The following is a 21,183-nucleotide window of genomic DNA, read 5'->3' on the forward strand; positions in this document are numbered from 1 at the left end:
CCTCTCTCTCCTTTCTTTTAAATTTTATTGAAGTATAGTTGATTTACAATGTTGTGTTTAATTTCTGCTGGACAGCAAAGTGATAGTGTTATATATATACATGAGTGAGTGAAAGTTGCTCAGTCATGTACAACTCTTTGCGATACTATGGACTATACAGTCCAGTGAAATTCTCCAGGCCAGAATACTGGGAGTGGGTAGCCTTTCCCTTCTCCAGGGGATCTTCCCAACCCAGGGATCGAACCCAGGTCTCCCGCATTGCAGGCGGATTCTTTACCAGCTGAGCCACAAGGGAGGCCTTGCTCTAATATACAAACATACACACACACACACACACACACACACACACACACACACACATATTCTTTTCCATTATGATTTATCACAGGACATTGAATATAGTTCCCTGTGCTATAGAGTAGGCCCTTGTTGTTTATCCATCCTATATGTAAAGGTTTGTGTCTGCTAATCCCAAATTCCCAGCCCTTCCCTCCCTTCCCTCCTGGCAACCACAAGTCTGTTCTCTATATCTGTAAGCCTGTTTTTGTTTCATAAATGTGTTCATGTGTGTCTTATTTTTATTAGATTCCACATAAGTGATATCATATGGTATTTGTTTTTCTCTTTATGACTTACTTCACTTAGCCTGACAAGCTCTAGATTCAGAGGACGGCTCTCTTAAAAGCATTAGACCAGGTGGAAGAAGCTAATTTGAAATTCTTCCTGATAAAATTCAGTTTTGTTAATTACATGGTAACATGAGAGTAATTCCAGAAAGGATGAGCATCGATTCTGAGGATAAAGTATGTGCCATACATATTTGTTTCATAATGAAAATTCTGAGGTTCAGTTCAGTCACTCAGTTGTGTCCGACTCTTTGCAACCCCATGAATCACAGCACGCCAGGCCTCCCTGTCCATCACCAACTCCCAGAGTTCACTCAGATTCACGTCCATCGAGTCAGTGATGCCATCCAGCCATCTCATCCTCTGTCGTCCCCTTCTCCTCCTGCCTTCAATCTTTCCCAGCATCAGGGTCTTCTCAAATGAGTCAGCTCTTTGCATCAGGTGGCCAAAGTACTGGAGTTTCAGCTTTAGCATCAGTCCTTTCAATGAACACCCAGGACTGATCTCCTTTAGGATGGACTGGTTGGATCTCCTTGCAGGCCAAGGGACTCTCAAGGGTCTTCTCCAACACCACAGTTCAAAAGCATCAATTCTTCAGCGCTCAGCTTTCTTCACAGTCCAACACTCACATCCATACATTACCACAGGAAAAACCATAGCCTTGACTAGATGGACCTTTGTTGGGAAAGTAATATCTCTGCTTTTGAATATGCTATCTAGGTTGGTCATAACCCTCCTTCCAAGGAGTAAGCGTCTTTTAATTTCATGGCTGCAGTCACCATCTGTAGTGATTTTGGAGCCCCAAAAATAAAGTCTGACACTGTTTCTACTGTTTCCCCATCTATTTGCCATGAAGTGATGGGACCAGATGCCATGATCTTAGTTTTCTGAATGTTGAGCTTTAAGCCAACTTTTTCACTCTCCTCTTTCACTTTCATCAAGAGGCGTTTTAGTTCCTCCTCACTTTCTGCCATAAGGGTGGTGTCATCTGCATATCTGAGGTTATTGATATTTCTCCTGGCAATCTTGATTCCAGCTTGTGCTTCTTCCAGTCCAGCGTTTCTCATGATGTACTCTGCATATAAGTTAAATAAGCAGGGTGACAATATACAGCCTTGACGTACTCCTTTTCCTATTTGGAACCAATCTGTTCTTCCATGTCCAGTTCTAACTGTTGCTTCCTGACCTGCATATAGGTTTCTCAAGAGGCAGGTCAGGTGGTCTGGTATTCCCATCTCTTTCAGAATTTTCCACAGTTTATTGTGACCCACACAGTCAAAGGCTCTGGCATAGTCAATAAAGCAGAAATAGATGTTTTTTTGGAACTCTCTTGCTTTTTCGATGATCCAGCGGATGTTGGCAATTTGATCTCTGGTTCCTCTGCCTTTTCTAAAACCAGCCTGAATATCTGCAAGTTTACAGTTCATGTAAATACAATAAAAAAAATTGTATGGGAAGAAAAGGAGAAGAAAAAAATGTTTCCATGATAGTAAAACCTCTTGAACTTATTTCTGAGTATCAGAGTAAGAGCAACCTCAAGCAAACAAGCACGGGAGAAAACCAGATGCCATGTCATAAGCCAAGAGAGCAGAGTGGGTCTGGATCCCTGAAAGCCTATGAAAATTGGTGGGAAGGGAGGTGTAAGCAAACCTTCAGGGATTGAGTTAACTTCACTCACACTCCAGCGTAGCAAGCTCATGCTGGCCCAAGCACAACTTTCCACTGCAAACAAGAGCAAACCCCATGACTGGGGGAGAAGGAGCGCTGCCAAAACTCTGCCCCATTTCCTAGTCCTATTCATATACTGGAGCCCTGGACTTTGAGGTCAGCTTTCACAAAAAGCTCTGCTATAGTGTTGATATGGCACAGTTTCAGGAGTGGGCAGAACTATGGCAAGAAACAACCAGAGAAGCTGAATTCACCAAGCTATTTCTCTATTTATAAGAACTCTCCTTCCTCAGTACCCTTCCATCAACCTCTCCCAAGTTCCACACCTTCCCAAAAACCTTCTGATTACCAATTTGATTTATTAAGGAAATTGGTATTTAGAGGTGAAAACCCTGAATAATGATCACAATTATTTCAGACACAGAAATCATCCTCATTATAAATTAATAAATTGATTTTCTGCTGCTTCTCTATTCTCCTGGGAGTGCAACAGATGTAAATTTCCGGCCATCTGATTAATTCTAGACACTCTGACAAAATCAGGTCTCTGCACCAGCAAAGCTGAGGATCAGGCCATGGGACACTGAATGATATTAAGGCCTTACTCCTCCAAGACTCTGTGTAATTCTGCCCCACCCTCTCTTTCCTCATGGACTCCACTGCTGCTAAGTCGCTTCAGTCGTGTCCGATTCTGTGTGACCCCATAGACGGCAGCCCACCAGGCTCCACCGCCCCTGGGATTCTCCAGGCAAGAGCACTGGAGTGGGTTGCCATTTCCTTCTCCAATGCATGAAAGTGAAAAGTCAAAGTGAAGTCGCTCAGTCGTGTCTGACTCTTAGCGACCCCATGGACTGTAGCCTACCAGGCTCCTTCATCCATGGGATTTTCCAGGCAAGAGTACTGGGTGGGTTGCCATTAAACCACTGATTATCTTATCCTGATTTCTCTATTGATCATGGGCCTTTTTGTGATTTTATTATATTTATATATTTTATTATCAACAGCTTTACATATTTTCTAGAAACAGGCAACTCTGGCAGAGCCTGCTTATGGCTCCCCTTCATTCTCTTCTTTCTTTCCCAATAGAATCTCCATGCTTTGGCTAAGCCCATGACCAGTCAGTTAAAATAGTACTTCCCATCTTCCTTCGCTGTTGTGTGCCCATGAGACTAAGTTCTGGCCAATGGTCTGTGAGTGGTAATGATATGTACAACTTCTAGAGGCAGAAGGAAGCTTCTTTAAATAAGCTCCTTACTCTCCACTGACACCATCACCACCACCATCACTCCCACCCCATTTTCCCTTTCTAGTTGACTGGATTGAAGACAACTGTGACTGTGAGCCCACTTCTACCCTGCAGACAAGAGCAACACTCTGGGAAGCAGAGGAGGAATGAAAGAGAAGGATTTGAAATCTCTGGACAACCTCGTAGAAAAGAACCATCCCACTCTTCTTGATTTTCTGATGGGGGGTGGTGGGAAACAACTTCTGTCTTGTTTAAGTCACTCTTAATGTGGTTTCTATTAACAGGGAGTGAATGAAAACTGAGTGATTTCATGATCAATTCCTTGAGCTCCAGAAGAAATGTCCTACCTCCAGCAACAATCTTTTCTTTTTCTATACTTTATTCCAAAATTTGAAAACTTTGTTGTTTTTTAAAAATTTTTATAACTTTGGGAAAAAGACAGAGATGCAAAAATGGCAGGTTTAGTGAGTTACAGAAAACATTAAAATCACCACAAAAGTTGATTTGAGTGTTTTTCAGTCTATAAATGGGATTGAGCTAAGCTTCTTAGCTCCTTTTCAAGTTCATTGCTCCATGTTCTTTGCCTCAGGGCTGACCATTCCATCCTAGGCCTTCCCTCCTCACCTCTTTTTTTTTTTAATTTAAATTTATTTATTTTAATTGGAGGCTAATTACTTTACAATATGGTATTGGTTTTGCCATACATCAACATGAATCCGCCAGGGGTGCACACGTGTTCCCCATCCTGAACCACCACCACCCCCCCAACCTCCCTCCCCATACCATCCCTCTGGGTCATCCCAGTGCACCAGCCCCAAGCACCGTGCATCCTGCGTCGAACCTGGACTGGCAATTAGTTTCTTATATGATATTGTACATGTTTCAATGCCATTCTCCCAAATCATCCCACCCTCTCCCTCAACAATCTATTCGAATTATTCTTCCTGGTTAAGTAGACTTTACCTAATGTCTTGGCCAAACGAGTCATCACGTATGAATTTATTCCCAAGGTCATTAAGGATATTACTTGTATGTACAATATAAACTGAAAGACAAAACAGACACACATTAATAAGTTCTCCAAAGGGAATCATTGTTCAGTTAATCACCAACAAAATTCAACCTTAATCCACATTTTTTTTTTTCACAAGAATCTTTCCTTTATTTTATTTTATTTTTTTTTTAATTTTATTTTAAATCCTACCTCTGCTAAGTAAGAAGAAGCAAAAGGGCTGTTTTGGGGCAGGAAGTTCAGCAACAGCAGGCAGTAGTGACAGGGAACTGCACCTACCACAAGCATTTACTACATAAAGCCTTATAAGAAGCTCTGAAGAACTGCAGTGGGGTTCAGAGAGGCACCGCACAGAAGCATAACCACATTTGTAGATCTTGGCTCTGCCATTTACTAACCATGGAATTTGAGGCCAGTGAACTTAACTACTCTGAGTCTCAACGTCCTTTACAGAAACATGGAGTTAGTAGCAGTGTGTCTTCAGAGAGCATATCCCAAATGACTAATCTTATTTAATAAGCACCTGAAGTGCTTCTTAAAGACACTGACTCCCAGGTTAATTCCCTGCAGATTCTGACTCTGTAGGTCTGGGGTGGCATCAAACATATTCATAACATCAGACAAATTTGGGAAACACTGGAAAATGATACTCACATGTTAGTTAACATTTCATTGTCTTGGTTTTAGGCCAATTCCCTGCACAAAAAAAAACTGAGGGAACTCAAATACTGGTCATTATTCTTTTCCTCTGGAACATAGAAGGATCCAAACTCTCTGCAAAACCACAGGTATATTTGGACTCCAAATGCATTTCCAGACCATGCCCACAGACATGGAGTGTAAATCCTCAGGAAAGATGGCGAGGATTATGATACTCCATTATTTTTTAAAGCACCATTAAAAAATCAGCTCTTTCTCTTTGGGGAGTTAGGGTACCTGAGTTCTTTCACTAACATGCTATTTTTGTTTGGTTTTGGTTTCCTCACATACAAGATGAGGGAGGTGATACTTGCTCCTTCCAGAAAAGACATCTGAAAAACTACCGTACTCCTAGGATCTTCTAGGACAGGAGTAAAAGAGCAAAGAAGAGAAAATTCTGTACTTGCAGTAGGATAATATCAAAAAACTCTGTACATTTACCTCCAGATTAAGGTTCCTTGGGAGGTGGGTAGTACTCTTTCTTTATATAAGAATTTTTTTTGGAATGAACTATTTTTAAAGTCTTTATTGAATTTGTTAAAATATTGTCTCTGTTTTATGTTTTGGCTTCTTGGCCCCAGTGGAAGTGGGATCTCAGCTCTCTGAATAAGGATCGAACCCACACCCCCTGCATTGGAAGGTAAAGACTTAACCAGTGGATCACCAGGGAAGTCCTGATGGGTAGTGTTCTGAATTCACATTATTTAGGCACTTTTTGCCTTCCCAGGAGTAGGTTTGAGATTCATCTCACCAGGAAGTGGCAGGAGTATCCTGGGACTTCTAGAAACTTCTAACAACCTATCCAGTGAGCTCACAGAGTACTGTCACAAATACCAAGGTACGCTAACACTGTCAGCAGATGTTCTGCGCTCTCTGGACCTTCCCTGGCATCTCACTGATGCTGCCACTGCCTGATTTCCCTCTGGCCTGGAAATCCACTGGGTGGCCCATGGGGAAAAGGTTTTGAGAGAGAGTAGAAAGGAAACCAAGTTCTGTCTTGCACTGTGGATAATGTAGCCTAGGCCAAAATTTTTAAGAAATTAATTTTTTATTTAGCCCTAAACGACATAAAGAATGAATGAAGAGACGGAGCCAAAGCAAAAACAACACCCAGTTGTGGATGTGACTGGTGATGGAAGTAAAGTCCAATGCTGTAAAGAGCAATACTGCACAAGAACCTGGAATGTTAGGTCCATGAACCAAGGCAAGTTGGAAGTGGTCAAACAGGAGATGGCAAGAATGAATATCAACATTTGAGGAATCAGCAAACTAAAATGGATTGGGATGGGTGAATTTAACTCAGATGACCATTCTATCCACTACTGTGGGCAAGAATCCCTTAGAAGAAATGGAGTATCCATCACATTCAACCAAAGAGTTCAAAATGCAGCCCTTGGATACAATCTCAAAAACAACAGAATGATCTCTGTTCGTTTCTAGGGCAAACCATTCAGTATCACAGTAAACCAAGTCTATGCCCCAAACAATAATGCTGAAAAAGCTGAAGTTGAACAGTTCTGTGAAGAACCTACAAGACCTTCTAGAACTAACACCCAAAAAAGATGTCCTTTTCATGATAGGGGACTGGAATCCAAAGTAGGGAGTCAAGAAATACCTGGAGTAACAGGCAAGTTTGGCCTTGGAGTACAGAATGAAGCAGGGTAAAGGCTAATAGAGCTTTGCCAAGAGAACGAACCAGTCATAGCAAACACCCTCTTCCAACAGCACAAGAGAAGACTACACATGGACATCACCAGATGGTCAACACTGAAATCAGATTAATTAAATTCTCTGCAGCCAAAGACGGAGAAGCCCTATACAGTCAGCAAAGACAAGACTGGAGCTGACTGTGGCTCAGATCACGAACTCCTTACTGCCAAATTCAGACTTAAATTGAAGAAAATGGGGAAAACCACTAGACAATTCAGGTATGACCTAAATTAAATCCCTTACCATTATACAGTGGAAGTGAGAAATAGATTCAAGGGATTAGATCTGATAGACAGAGTGCCTGAAAAACTATGGACGGAGGTTCGTGACATTGCACAGGAGGCAGGGATCAAGACCATCCCCAATAAAAAGAAAGGCAAAATGGTTGTCTGAGGAGGCCTTACAAATAGCTGTGAAGAGAAGTAAAAAGCAGAGGAGAAAAGGAAAGATATATCCATTTGAATGCTGAGTTCCAAAGAACAGCAAGGAGAGATAAGAAAGCCTTCCTCAGTGATCAATGCAAAGAAATAGAGGAAAACAATAGAATGGAAAAGACTAGAGATCTCTTCAAGTGATAGAGGGATACCAAGGGAAAGATACTATGCATCTTTTCATGCTAAGATGGGCTCAATAAAGGACAGAAATGGTATGGACCTAACAGAAGCAGAAGATATTAAGAGGAAGTAGCAAGAATACACAGAAGAACTATACAAAAAAGATCTTCATGAGCCAGATGATCAGGATATTGTGATCACTCACCTAGAGCCAAACATCCTGGAGTGTGAAGTTGAGTGGGCTTTAGGAAGCATCACTACGAACAAAGCTAGTGGAGGTGATGGAATTCCAGTTGAGCTATTTCAAATCCTAAAAGACGATGCTGTGAGAGTGCTGCTCTCAATATGTCAGCAAATTTGGAAAAACTCAGCAGTGGCCACAGGACTGGAAAAGGTCAGTTTCATTCCAATCCCAAAGAAAGGTAATGCCAAAGAATGCTCAAACTACCACACAATTGCGCTCATCTCACACGCTAGTAAAGTAATGTTCAAAATTCTCCAAGCCAGCTTCAACAGTGAACCGTGAACTTCCAGATGTTCAAGCTGGATTTAGAAAAGACAGAGGAACCAGAGATCAAATTGCCAACATCCGCTGGATCATCGAAAAAACAAGAGAGTTCCAGAAAAACATCTACTTCTGCTTTATTGACTATGTCAAAGTCTTTGGCTGTGTGGATCACAATAAACTGTGGAAAATTCTTCAAGAGATGGGAATACCAGACCACCTGACCTGCCTCTTAAGAAATCTGTATGCATGTCAGGAAACAAAAACAGACTGGTTCCAAATAGGAAAAGGAGTACATCAAGGCTGTATATTGTCACCCTGCTTATTTAACTTCTATGCAGAGTACATCATGAGAAACCCTGGGCTGAATGGATGAAGTACAAGCTGGAATCAAGATTGCCAGGAGAAATATCAACAACCTGCAGATGACACCACACTTATGGCAGAGAGTGAAGAAGAACTAAAGAGCCTCTTGATGAAAGTGAAAGAGGAAAGTGAAAAAGTTGGCTTAAAGCTCAACATTCAGAAAACTAAGATCATGGCATCTGGTCCCATCACTTCATGGCAAATAGATGGGGAAACAGTGGAAACAGTGGCTGACTTTATTTTTTTGGGATTCAAAATCACTCCAGATAGTGACTGCAGCCATGACATTAAAAGATGCTTCCTCCTTGGAAGAAAAGTTATGATCAATGTAGACAACATATTAAAAAGCAGAGACGTTACTTTGCCAACAAAGGTCCATCTAGTCAAAGCTATGGTTTTTCCAGTAGTTATGTATGGATGTGAGAGTTGGACTACAAAGAAAACTGAGTGCCAAATAATTGATGCTTTTGAACTGTGGTGTTGGAGAAGACTCTTGAGAGTCCCTTGGACTGCAAGGAGATCCAACCAGTCCATCCTAAAGGAGATCAGTCCTGGGTGTTCATTGGAAGGACTGATGCTGAAGCTGGAACTCGAATACTTTGGACACCTGATGTGAAGAACTGACTCATTTGAAAAGACCCTGATGCTGGTAAAGACTGAAGGTGGGAGGAGACAGGGATGACAGAGCATGAGATGGTTGGATGGCATCACCAACTCAGTGGACATGAGTTTGAGTAAACTCCGGGAGTTGGAGATGGACAGGGAATCCTGGCATGCTGCAGTCCACGGGTTGCAAAGAGTTGAACACGACTGAGCGACTGAACTGAACTGAAAAGATATAAATATTCACTAGATCCTTAATTCAAACATTTATAAAATCTTTTTTTCTTAGTATATTTAATAAGCATTTCAGTTTTCATTCTGATGCTATAGGAACTGGAATGCTCTAGACAGGGTACTGGTTTTTTCATACTTTCTGACAGCTCTTGAAAAACAGCATTTTTATGTTCAACACCTATTGAACATTTACTAAGCTGTCAAGCGTTTTACTAAGCATCATTGTGATCCTCAACTTGAAGTCCCACAAGTATAAAAAACTCACCCAAGATCACTCAACCTGTGAATGGTGGGGCCCAAATTCAAATCCCAAGTGTATCTCACTCCCACAGCCATCACCATTACTTGATATTTGGTCCCTTTCACACCATCAACATAAACTTTCCTCCATAAGCTCCTTTCTAATTAAAAGAACGCATTCTCCAAATCTAATTTTTTAAATGGTTAGCTTTTATTACTGGGTACTATGAAAACTGCTACAAAATAAAAATGAGTAAATATGAATAATCATGGGATATGATTTTTCTTACCAGCTGTGGTGACTCTACTCTTTGTTCAGCCAGATTATGAACTTCAGGAGCAAAGAGCAAGCTAAAAACTCCTTTAATTCCAGACCATGCTATAACAATTCCCCACCTCCAGTTGTACTCATAACTTGAATGCATCAGAATAGGGCTCACTAACACAACAGTAACAAACCTGTTGAAAGAAAAACATTTAGTTTAAACCACACCTTATGTATTCATGTGTTTTGGGTTTTTTTTTTTTTAATATGGTTGATATTATGTAGTAAGTACTAAATTTCATGAAAATTTTTTCAGAAAAGAGAAGTCAATCCAGTTTATTGATAAGTTGTTCAAACTTTCTGGGACTAACCAAATCTACTATCTAAATTTTGCATATAATACTCAAATCTTGAAAAATACGGCTAGAAGTTCTATACAAGTATAAGAAATTATCATTAATACTAGTGTGTGCTGCTTAGGAAACTTCTTCAGATAACATTGACAAGCTCCCTGGAAGGTCATGACAGGATTCAGAAATTAGACCAGGAGGACCTGTCATGAGGAAAAAGTAAAATCATTGTAGACACTTTAATAAATTTAGCTCAACCAAATTTTTTTGAGCTGCTACAAGAAAGTGAAGGTGAAAGTCACTCAGTCATGTCCGACTGTTTGCAATCCCATGGATATACAGTCCTTGGAGTTCTCCAGGCCAGAATACTGGAGTGGGTAGTCATTCCCTTCTCCAGGGGATCTTCCCAACCCAGGGATTGAACCCAGGTCTCCCACATTGCAGGGGGATTCTTTACCAGCTGAGCCACCCTAAGAATCATACACTAAATCACACAAATAATTTCAATTCCTGCCTCCTTTCACTATAAATTATTTTTCTATAGGACTCTATGCTAAAATTTAAATTCCATCTGTAATCCACTTGCATCTCATTGTCCTTCAAATGAGATTTCAACAGAAATACAATTGATATATTTCAGCTTCAAAAAAGATATTGTGTATCAGTCACTTAGCTATGAATTTCATAAGACAATTTAGAGGATTCCTGTTATCTACAATTTGCCATCTATAATATATATAATTAATTTGGACAAATTCTTCATGATCTACAGGTCCTCCTGGTCTAATTTCTGAATCCTGCCATGACCTTCTAAGGAGCTTGTCAGTGGCTCAGATAGTAAAGAATCCACCTGCAGTGCAGGAGACCTGGGTTCGATCCTTGGGTTGGGAAGATCCCCTGGAGGAGGGCATGGCAACCCATTCTAGTATTCTTGCCTGGAGAATCCCCATGGACAGAGGAGCCTGGTGGGCTACAATCCACGGGGTCGCAAAGAGTCGGACATGACTGAGTGACTTAGCACAGCACAGCACCTCTACCTTGCATTTAAGTTTTTCACAAAGTGATTAGCAACATTTTCAGCCTTACTAAACAATTTTTCTCTAAAATACCATTGAGTCCAGATGAAATAGAACTAATGTTATTTCTTGATATCAAAGAGAGAAAGGCAGTTTAGCAAAGGCTCTGGAGTCAGTCTACTTAGGTTCAAATTTAGACTTTTATTACCATGAAACCTTAAGCAAGTTATTTAATCTTTTCAAGCCTCAATTTCTTCATTTGTAAAATGGAAAAATAATAATCACTGAATTGCCTCAAAGGACTTTCATGAAGATTCAACTAAATGAAGTAACATTCATAGGGCTTAGAATGATGGTGGTCCGCACTTAACACATGCTAGCAATGATTATGACATCCAGGCCTTTGTTTGACTCACCATCTCCAAAACATTTTTCTCAATAAGTCTCTTTACAGCATAAAGCGAAGAGGAACTAAAGAGCCTCTTGATGAAGGTGAAAGAGGAGAGTGAAAAACCTGGCTTAAACTCAACATTCAAAAAACTAAGATCATGGCAGCTGGTCCCATCATTTCACAGCAAATAGATGGGGAAACAATGGAAACTGTGACACACTTTATTTTCTTGTGACATACTAGGCACAGTTTAATGTTAAATAAATGGCTTTATCATAGTTATGACAATAATAAATGATGATGAAGTCAACAAAATGTTAGAAGCCATTAATCTGGTTCCTGGGGTGCTCACACTTAAACATGTTGAAACAGTTCCCTGCATCTTATCTCCAGAGATTCAAATCAGTTAAATGAGATGGGCTCATGAATTTGCATCTCTATCAAGCTCATGGGTTCTGCTGATGCTGCTGTTCTGCCCCTTCTCTTTTTACAGATGAAACCTTGAAGAGTAAATAGACTTTCCCTCAGTTCCACAGCAAGCTATTGTCAGGACCTTGACAACAATACAGGTTTCCTGACTGCATGTCCATAGCTCCTTTTGCTATAACCCACTTCTCAATTCTAATTCTGGACTTGAGAACCTGAGTCCAGTAAGCAAACTTTAAATTATAATCCTTACCTTACAAAATTCACTGTTACAAATAAGATAAACATGAAAACTACAGTGTGAAATTGAAAATATCTGACTTCTCCACATCCAATTACGATGCCAAAGAAAGTGTATATTAAATGTTGGAATATACATGAAAACATTATTAGAAACCTAGGATAAATGGAAAGGAAATCACACTTTAAGGGATGTGCTTTTAAAAAAAAAAAAAAGTTTCCTTTTCACATAAAAGCATCTATCACATATCTACCATTCTTGTCTTAGTAGAGGTCTTTGCCTCCATCACCGCTACTATCAACATTTAAAAACTATTTTGTTGGAATCAGATTCACAGACATAGAGGACAAACTAGTGGTTACCAGTGGGGAAAAAGAAGAGCAAGATAGGAGTAAGGGATTAAGAGATAAAAACTACTATGTATAAAATAAATAAGCAAAAAAGATATATAGCACAGGAAAATATAGCCATCATTTTATAATAACTTTAAATGGAGTAAAAACTATAAAAATATTGAGTCACTACATTGTATTATATTGATATTAATAAACATTATAAATAAACTAGGAGGGATTGGGGGCAGGAGGAAGAGGGGAACGACAGAGGATGAGATGGCTGGATGGCATCACTGACTCGATGGACGTGAGTTTGAATGAACTCCGGGAGATGGTGATGGACAGGGAGGCCTGGCATGCTGCGATTCATGGGGTCACAAAGAGTTGGACACAACTGAGCGACTGAACTGAACTGAAATAAAAATTAATGAATTTCATTAAAAGTATTTTGTTGGAACTAAAATATATTGTTTCATATTCCCATTACCCTGATCGCACCAATATCTGTGGGCTTCCTCTCTCGCAGCAGAGTAGTAAGATCAAGGCAGAAAAATAAAGATTTCACCTCCCACCAAGTTGGTGATGTGGCGATTTTGCTGAGATGAGTTGGCAGCATATCCATGTCAGACGCATGACTGAAATCACAGCTGAGGCTGCTGCAAGGAGCCCCCTGTCTGGTTAACCCTGACTTTGTAATAGCTGACTGGATCCCCTCAACATGCTCTGCACTACTTTTCCCTTGGTGATTTGCATGAAAGTCCTTTATCCAGTATTCTTGTCTGGAGAATCCCATGGAGAGAGGAACCTGGCAGGCTACAGATCACAGGGTCACAAAGAGTTGGACATGACTGAGTGACTGAGCAGGCACACTCACGCCTTATCTTTTTTTTTTTAATTTATTTTTTTAACTGAAGGATAATTGCTTTACAGAATTCTGTGGTTTTCTGTCATACATCAATAAGAATCATCCATAGGTACACCCATGTCCCCTCCCTTCCAAACCTCCCTTCCATCTCCCTCCCCATCCTACCCTTCTAGATTGTCACAGAGCACCTGTTTGAGTTCCCTAAGTCATACAGCAAATTCCCATTGGTTATCTCTTTTACATATGGTAATGTAAATTTCTGTTACTCTCTCCATACATCCTACCCTCTCCCTCCTCCACTTTCCCCAGGTCCATAGGTCTGTTTTCTATGTCTGTTTCTCCATTGCTGCCCTGAAAAAAAACTCATCAGTACCATCTTTTCAGATACCATATATATGCATCAGTATATGATATTTATTTTCTCTTTCTGACTTACTTCACACTGTATAATAGGCTCATTAGAACTGACTCAAATGCATTCCTTTTTATGGCTGAGTATGGCACCCCACTCCAGTACTTTTGTTTGGAAAATCCCATGGACGGAGAAGGCTGGTGGGCTGCAGTCCATGGGGTCGCTAGAGTCGGACATGACTGAGCGACTTCACTTTCACTTTTCACTTTCATGCATTGGAGAAGGAAATAGCAACTCACTCCAGTGTTCTTGCCTGGAGAATCCTGGGGACGGGGAAGCCTGGTGGGCTGCCGTCTATGGGGTCGCACAGAGTCGGACACGACTGAAGCGACTTAGCAGCAGCAGCAGCAGCATTCCATTGTATATATGTACCACAGCTTCTTTATCGATTCATCTGTCAGTGGACATGTAGGTTAGTTCCATGTTCTAGCTATTGTTAATAGTGCTGCAATGAACATTGGGGTACCTGTGTCTTTTTCAATTTTGGTTTCCTCAGAACATATGCCTAAGTAGCGGGATTGCTGGGTCATATGGGCACACTCATGCCCTTATCTTGAAGGTCTCCTCTGATTTCTCATCTACCAAATTCCTAAAGATGTTGTGAGGCTGACTCCAACCCCATACTCTTCAGGAAAAATATCCTCAGCACACTCGCTGGACATGATACTCCTCTGAGTCCCCACAGTCCCAGTCATCTACAACACTATGGTTCTCAAGCAGAGAAGCACATTAGAACCACTCAAATTGCTTTCCAAAAATCTACATGTCTTGTGACTTCCCTGGCCTTCCAGCGGTTAGGATTTCTCCTAGGGCAGAGGGTATGGGTTTCGATTCCTGGTCTGGGAGCTAAGAACCCACATCTCGCAGCCAAAAAACCAAAACGTAAAACAGAAGCAACGTTGTAACAAATTCAATAAAGACTTTAAAAATGGTCCACATCAAAAAAAAAAAAAAACCTTAAAAAAAACAAAAACAAAAATATACGCATCTAGCCCCACCTCCAAAGATTCAGTGCTTAGGGTGTGGGGCTGCTCTGGCTCCATGTGGTATCACACCTGGGTCTGGGCCAGGTCTGACTTGTACAGTCAGATCTCAAGTCCTGCCCCTTCTTGAACCCCTCTATTCAGACCTCCCCTTTCAGAGGACTGGATGACCGTCTGTCTGACCCACAAACCAGCCTCCCTATAGGTAAGCCTCAAGATCTACACTGGGAAAGAAGCATTAGGAAGCTTCATTTTAGCTGCAAATAGAAACCATGTTCTCTGATACAGCATTACTCCAATCAAGCAGACAGTCCAATTCTCTACCTGACTCCTGTCACTTGACTCAGTTGATTCAGATCTCCTAACAGAAAAGGGTATAAGTGGGACCTCAAACCCCACAGCTTAGTTTTATCAAAATTCAGAAATGATGGAATAACTGACTGAGTAGAAGAATTTTTTAAATGTCTCCATAGGACCTTAAGAAATGCCTTACATATAGTAAGATCCTGCTGCTGCTCCTGCTGCTGCTGCTGCTGAGTCGCTTCAGTCGTGTCGGACTCTGTGCGACCCCATAGACGGGAGCCCACCAGAATCCCCCGTCCCTGGGATTCTCCAGGCAATAACACTGGAGTGGGTTGCCATTTCCTTCTCCAATGCATGAAAGTGAAAAGTGAAAGCGAAGCTGCTCAGTCGTGTCCAACTCACAGCAACCCCAGGGACTGCAGCCTACCAGGCTCCTCCGCCCATGAGATTTTCCAGGCAAGAGTACTGGAGTGGGTTGCCATTGCCTTCTCCAATAAAGATATAATTATTTATACTTATTCATAGTCTCTTAAATAAACACATCCATCATTTAACAATGAGTGTCTTCTGAGAAGGGACTTATTTTCAAAGCCCCAAACCTAGGATACAATGTCCAGGCCATAGGAGATAATAAGAAAGGCCTGGTTGAATACATAAAAGAATAAACAATTGAATGAATAGAATGAGTAATTTATAATGATGCTGACAGATAACATGACTGAGCTCAGAAAATGGTCCAAAATTCAGACAAAAAGGATATGTTCTATGAACTAGTTATTACTAAGCTTCTGGTTTTTGAAAATCAATAAAGTGTCAATCACATATACACAAGACTAAAATAAGCTACAGAGGCCATTTTTTAAAAAGTTTGCAGAGTAATTTTTTTAAAAAGTACCATCTTCCATGACTGGAATTTCATGAGAGAAATGACATTTTAAACATCTAAGAAGTATGAAGGACATAATTCCAGAACAAAAAAATAGTCCTTTATATTAAAGCAACAAATCTTCACAGGAAAACTCAGGATAATGGCTTATTTTTCTCATTTCAACACTGGCTTTCATCCAATGTAAGAATTTATACACTAGACTATGAATTGGTATGAAATAATTCTGAGACAATTCTATAATTTAGCACAGCTGCTCAGAGAACAGCTAATGCATTTGTCGGAGAAGACAGGCAAATGGCTTTTACTCTGTCCACATATATCCTTATTACACCATAGGTAAAGCTAGATTAGAGTTTGCTGGTATTGCACCTTTCTGCTACTTTTCTTTTCCCAGCTCTTTTCGTACTATGATACTGTCATTCAGGTATGTTATGTAGAAAACAAAGGAATAAAGTAGTTTTTAAACTTCTCACAATTCAATTTTTATCAAAGAGTTAGAAGAAGTACTATGATCTCTGAGCCACTGATATTACATTATTCATAATAGGAATATCAATTCATAATAGGAATGTCAATAATCATTGGTAACTTAAGTTCTTTTCAAATATGACTGGCAGTAAAATTAAAAATTAAAAGATAGAAAAGTTATAAAAAGAAATTTTATTATTTTTATGAAGGCATTTAAGCACTAAACTTCTATGAGACCTATACCAAGTACAAAATATGAGACTTACTTAGTAATTATCAACTTGATCCTCGGTTTAAAGCTTAAGGAATCTAAATTTAGTCCTACAGTGGCTAAAGCAACTGTACCTGACATTCCCCAAAATTCCACTGAGGAGAAAAAAAAAGAATAAAATTAGTCGTGTTCAAATCTGTACACGGAGCTACTTCTCTTGAGTGATGAACTGGGAAATTTAAAACAGTCAGTAATTGAATTTCTTAGAAAGTTGCTTAAAGGGATTGGCCTAATACTTAGATTGGGGATTGACAAACTTTCTCTGTGAAGGATCATATGGTAAATATTTAGTATTTGCAGGTCACATGGTCCTAGTTGCTACTATTCACCTCAGCTGTTCTAGTACATAAGCAGCCACAGGTAATACATGACAAATGAGCACCCAATAAATAATGGACATTGAAATTTTAACTGCAAATAATTTTTGCATACTGCAAAATATTTTTATTTGGGTTTTTTTTTTAATGTAAAAACCATCCTTAGCTCATAGGCAATGCAAAACTAATAGGCATATTTGGCTATAGTTTGCCAACCCCTGCCATAGACCATCCTTGAGGAAAGAGCTAATGAAAAATAAGTTTAACAGCCTCTCCCCAGCACCTCAAGGACTCTGTGCTGCATGTCCTAGGGGTTGTGGCCCAAGCTCAGTGCTTTCTTGGTGACTGCAGGTCCTCAAGCCTACTGTTTTTTGCAATATAGGCACCCCTATGTAGTTCCCTGGGCTCTAAACAAATGTGTCAATGCAGTCTGAGGCAGGAAAATCAACTATGAAGAATGGTTGAACACCATCAATACCAACAGTCCTGAAGGTTACAGAGCCTTCAAATAGCACATTATAAATGTCAGACAGAAGGAAGGGAAAGTACATGCAAGATCAGAGTGGAAGCCCTTTAAGCAGGGCAGAGCTGGTTGCTCTGGGAATGTCACCTCGCCTTTCTCCATTAGTGTCCCTGTATCTGTAGAATGAGTGTAAACGAATAATGCCTCACAGAATTGTGAGAATAAAATCAGATTACATGAAAAGTGCTTGGCATACTTTTAAAACAAGGGATAAATGGTCATCATTATTATTGCATTATTATTTTTAATGTTCACTTTACTGTTTATTAATTTGAAGAGGATTATATTATTCTTTTGATTTATCTAATCACTTAAAGCCACTTTAGATTTCTTTTAACCTATTTATTTAACTGAATTTAGCATAAATAACCAACGACAATAAACCAGCAGTATTAGGGACTGTGATAATAGGAAAATTATTCCTCAAAATCTTATTTCCAACTTCCTATAACTCAAACTATGGGATTTAAAAGCTTATAGTTTTTTTAAATAACAGTCACTACTTAGAAGAAACATCTGCTACAAGGAAACCACTAAGTAACTTCATTTTTAAACTGATATTATTTAGCATAATCCCAATGTAACAAGAATGTATAGTGTAAATGCATACATTAATACATCTATGTACATATGTATTTTTTGAAAACTAAGTACATATAACAAAATGTATCATTGGTAAATTTATGGGTGATTTCTTCTTTGACTTTTCAGATTTTTTCCAAAATTCTACATGGAACATGTATTAGTTTTAAAATTAGAAAAACAAAGTCTTTTGAAAATTACAAATGTTATTACTTTAAATAGTACTTTAAATGTACAAGCAGGGAGAGAGTCACAGAACATGTCATAAAGTAATTTTCATCAGCATAAACCCAAGTTGTTAAAAATAGAGTTGTAAAGTTTTTCTCATTCAGTTGTAAGAAACCATCACAGGAAATTGATGCCACAGGAAAGTGGCTCTCTCTCTCAGACTCTCTCCCAAACTCTCTCTGGTTTAGAAAAAGTGAAGGTCCTCCTAATAGGAGAATCAAAGGGATTTTGTTTCCTAAAAACAACAGGATTCAGGAATGGATGTTTCCCAACAAGAAAATGTTAGGGTCATGACTGAAGTTACAGCCTAGACCAATGACATAAAAAAAGAGTGAGAACAATCAGCCTTGGCACAGGTTAAGAAAGGAACGCATTATTTTAAAACAATAAAACTGACTTAAAGGTGTTTCCATTCACCAGAAATTCTGACCAATGCCACTTGATAAAATATTCCTTCTGCTCTAACAGACCCCTCTCACCACCACTCTTGCTGTACCTCTGGTCTAGACTTATACACACAACCCATCATCTTACCTCTCTTCCTGTACCTCTGGCCTAGACTTACACACAACCCATCATCTTACATGAATTATACGATGACTCTCTTAAAGTGCCTTTTATACACTAGGGTTTCCCTGGTAGCTTAGATGGTAAAGAATCTGCCTGCAATGCAGGAGACTGAGTTCGATCCCTGGGTAGGAAGATCCCCTGGAGAAGGGAATGGCAACCCACTCCAGTATTCTTGCCCGGAGAATTCCATGGACAGACCATGGGGTCACAGAGTCGGACACGACTGAGTGACTAATACTTGCACTTTTGGGGCTTTCCTCATAGCTTAGTCAGTATAGAATTTGCCTGCAATGTAGGAGACCTAGGTTCGATTCCTGGGTCGGGAAGATCCCCTGGAGAAGGAATTGGCAACCCATTCCACTATTCTTGCCTGGAGAATCCCACAGACAGAGGCACCTGGCAAGATACAGTTCATGGGGTCCCAAGACTAAAATTTTTTCCGTGGGCTGATATATTAACATTCTTAGCCATACTACCTGTCAACCAACAATGTTCCAATGTGTCTTGTCTATGTGGCAATGTCTGTGCAATTTCCTGACTATTTTATTTTATGAAAAAAGAACAAATAGACTGGTTGGATCTCCTTGCAGTCCAAGGGACTCTCAAGAGTCTTCTCCAACACCACAGTTCAAAACCATCAATTCTTCTGCACTCAGCCTTCTTCATAGTCCAACTGGAGATCCAACCAGTCCATTCTGAAGGAGATCAGCCCTGGGATTTCTCTGGAAGGAATGATGCTAAAGCTGAAACTCCAGTACTTTGGCCACCTCATGCGAAGAGTTGACTCATTGGAGAAAAAAAAAAAAAGAAAAGAAAAAAGAACAAATGTGCTGACACAGGTTTTTTCCAAAACCCCAAGTACTGTGGATTTAAAAATGGAAATTACTACATGTGCTTCAAAGAGATGAGGTTTGGACCTCAATCAGACACTCCCTGGATTCAAGCCAGTTAACAATGTGTTCGTTAGTGAAGAAAAAAAATAAAATTAGATAATAAGACAGAAATGTCACATTAGAGAATGTGTAAATAAAAATTTTATCTATGTCTAGCTTTCTGGCAATGCAACTTCTCCTTAGAACTGTCTGTTCCTGACTTTTGTTGTCAGGATCTGATTAAGTATAAGAGGGGAGAATGGCCAGAAAATTGTTTTTAATTCCTGAAGCATAAAAAGTGTTATGGATGAGGGAATGGGCATTCATTTCCTAGGGCTGTTACCAAAGTGTCTTCAACAAGAATGTATTATCTCACAGCCTGGAGGCTAGGGGTCCAAGATCAAGGCTTTGTAGCAGATTCCTTCTGAGAGCAAGTGAGGGAGCATCTACTCCAGACCTCTCAAGCACTTGACCGAGAGCACCTACGTGAATTAGGAGGAAAGGGGAAAGGAATCACCATTTATTGGCTGCCCTACCTTGAGCCCAGTGGCATGCTGGTAAATGTTTATCAGCAGCAGTCTGGGTGGTAAAAAAAAAAAAAAAAAAATTGACTGTGTCTGCCAATTTCCATGGTCCCACTATGGCCTATTTCAAGCTACACCCACGTTATGTCACTTGAATAAAGTGCTGGGAAGAGATGTGAACAGTCAGCTCTCGTGAGCCAGTCAAAGTTACCTCCAGGACGCCAGCATAAGTGAGTCACACGACACACACTACCTCACTACACCTGGCGTGCCCCTCTAAATTAGGCTGTATTAGATCACGTTTATAGATGAGGAACTAACTGAAGTTTAAAGAGGTTAAGTAATATTCCAAAGTTACCAAGCTAATAAATCGTAAAGCTCTGGTTTGAAGTGAACTCTGCCTAACTTTCAAGCTCTTTAACGACTAATAGTTTATTCAACCAACATGTGTTTAATTATTTGGGCCTATGGTGAGCATTGGGCTTGACTCGGGGAACATAGAAAAGATAATAAATATAAAGATGGATAAGAGACAGCTCTGTCTCAAGGAACTTACGGTCCAAGGTGGGAAAAAAGGAAATATTAAATTAACTTTATTTCTTCAGGCACTTAAGGCATTCATAACAGGGACATAAGGGAGGAGAAAAATGAAGAGAGCAAGGAAATGAATTTTCAGTGAATGTTGTTCTGTAATTTTACTGATTTGGAGTGGTGAGCAACAATAGGTAGCACTTTATCGTAGAGAAAGCAGTGCTGTTTGGTAAGTGGAGGTGAAAAGAGGAGTAATTAACCTCTTGATACCTGAGGCCTTTCATGGATGGAATTGCTCCACTGTGTGAGCTAAGAGGAGAAGCAGGATTTGGCTGTGTTTTTGCCATAGTTACTATGG

The 21,183-nt window shown here is 39.9% G+C and overlaps 1 protein-coding gene across 1 annotated transcript in view; it reads right to left on the bottom strand.

Moving 5' to 3' along the window:
• SLC9C2 (solute carrier family 9 member C2 (putative)) overlaps positions 1 to 21,183 on the bottom strand; it is a 97,101-nt gene that overhangs the window by 52,068 nt on the left and 23,850 nt on the right. The window contains exons 7-10 of the mRNA XM_027565365.1: positions 16,674 to 16,773; positions 12,165 to 12,308; positions 9,754 to 9,922; positions 4,504 to 4,585 (exon numbers count right to left, since the gene is read on the bottom strand). Coding sequence (XP_027421166.1) covers positions 4,504 to 4,585; positions 9,754 to 9,922; positions 12,165 to 12,308; positions 16,674 to 16,773 — 495 coding nt within the window. The remainder of the gene's footprint in view (positions 1 to 4,503; positions 4,586 to 9,753; positions 9,923 to 12,164; positions 12,309 to 16,673; positions 16,774 to 21,183) is intronic.

Source organism: Bos indicus x Bos taurus, chromosome 16, assembly GCF_003369695.1.
Source record: "Bos indicus x Bos taurus breed Angus x Brahman F1 hybrid chromosome 16, Bos_hybrid_MaternalHap_v2.0, whole genome shotgun sequence".
Lineage (NCBI taxonomy): Eukaryota > Metazoa > Chordata > Mammalia > Artiodactyla > Bovidae > Bos > Bos indicus x Bos taurus.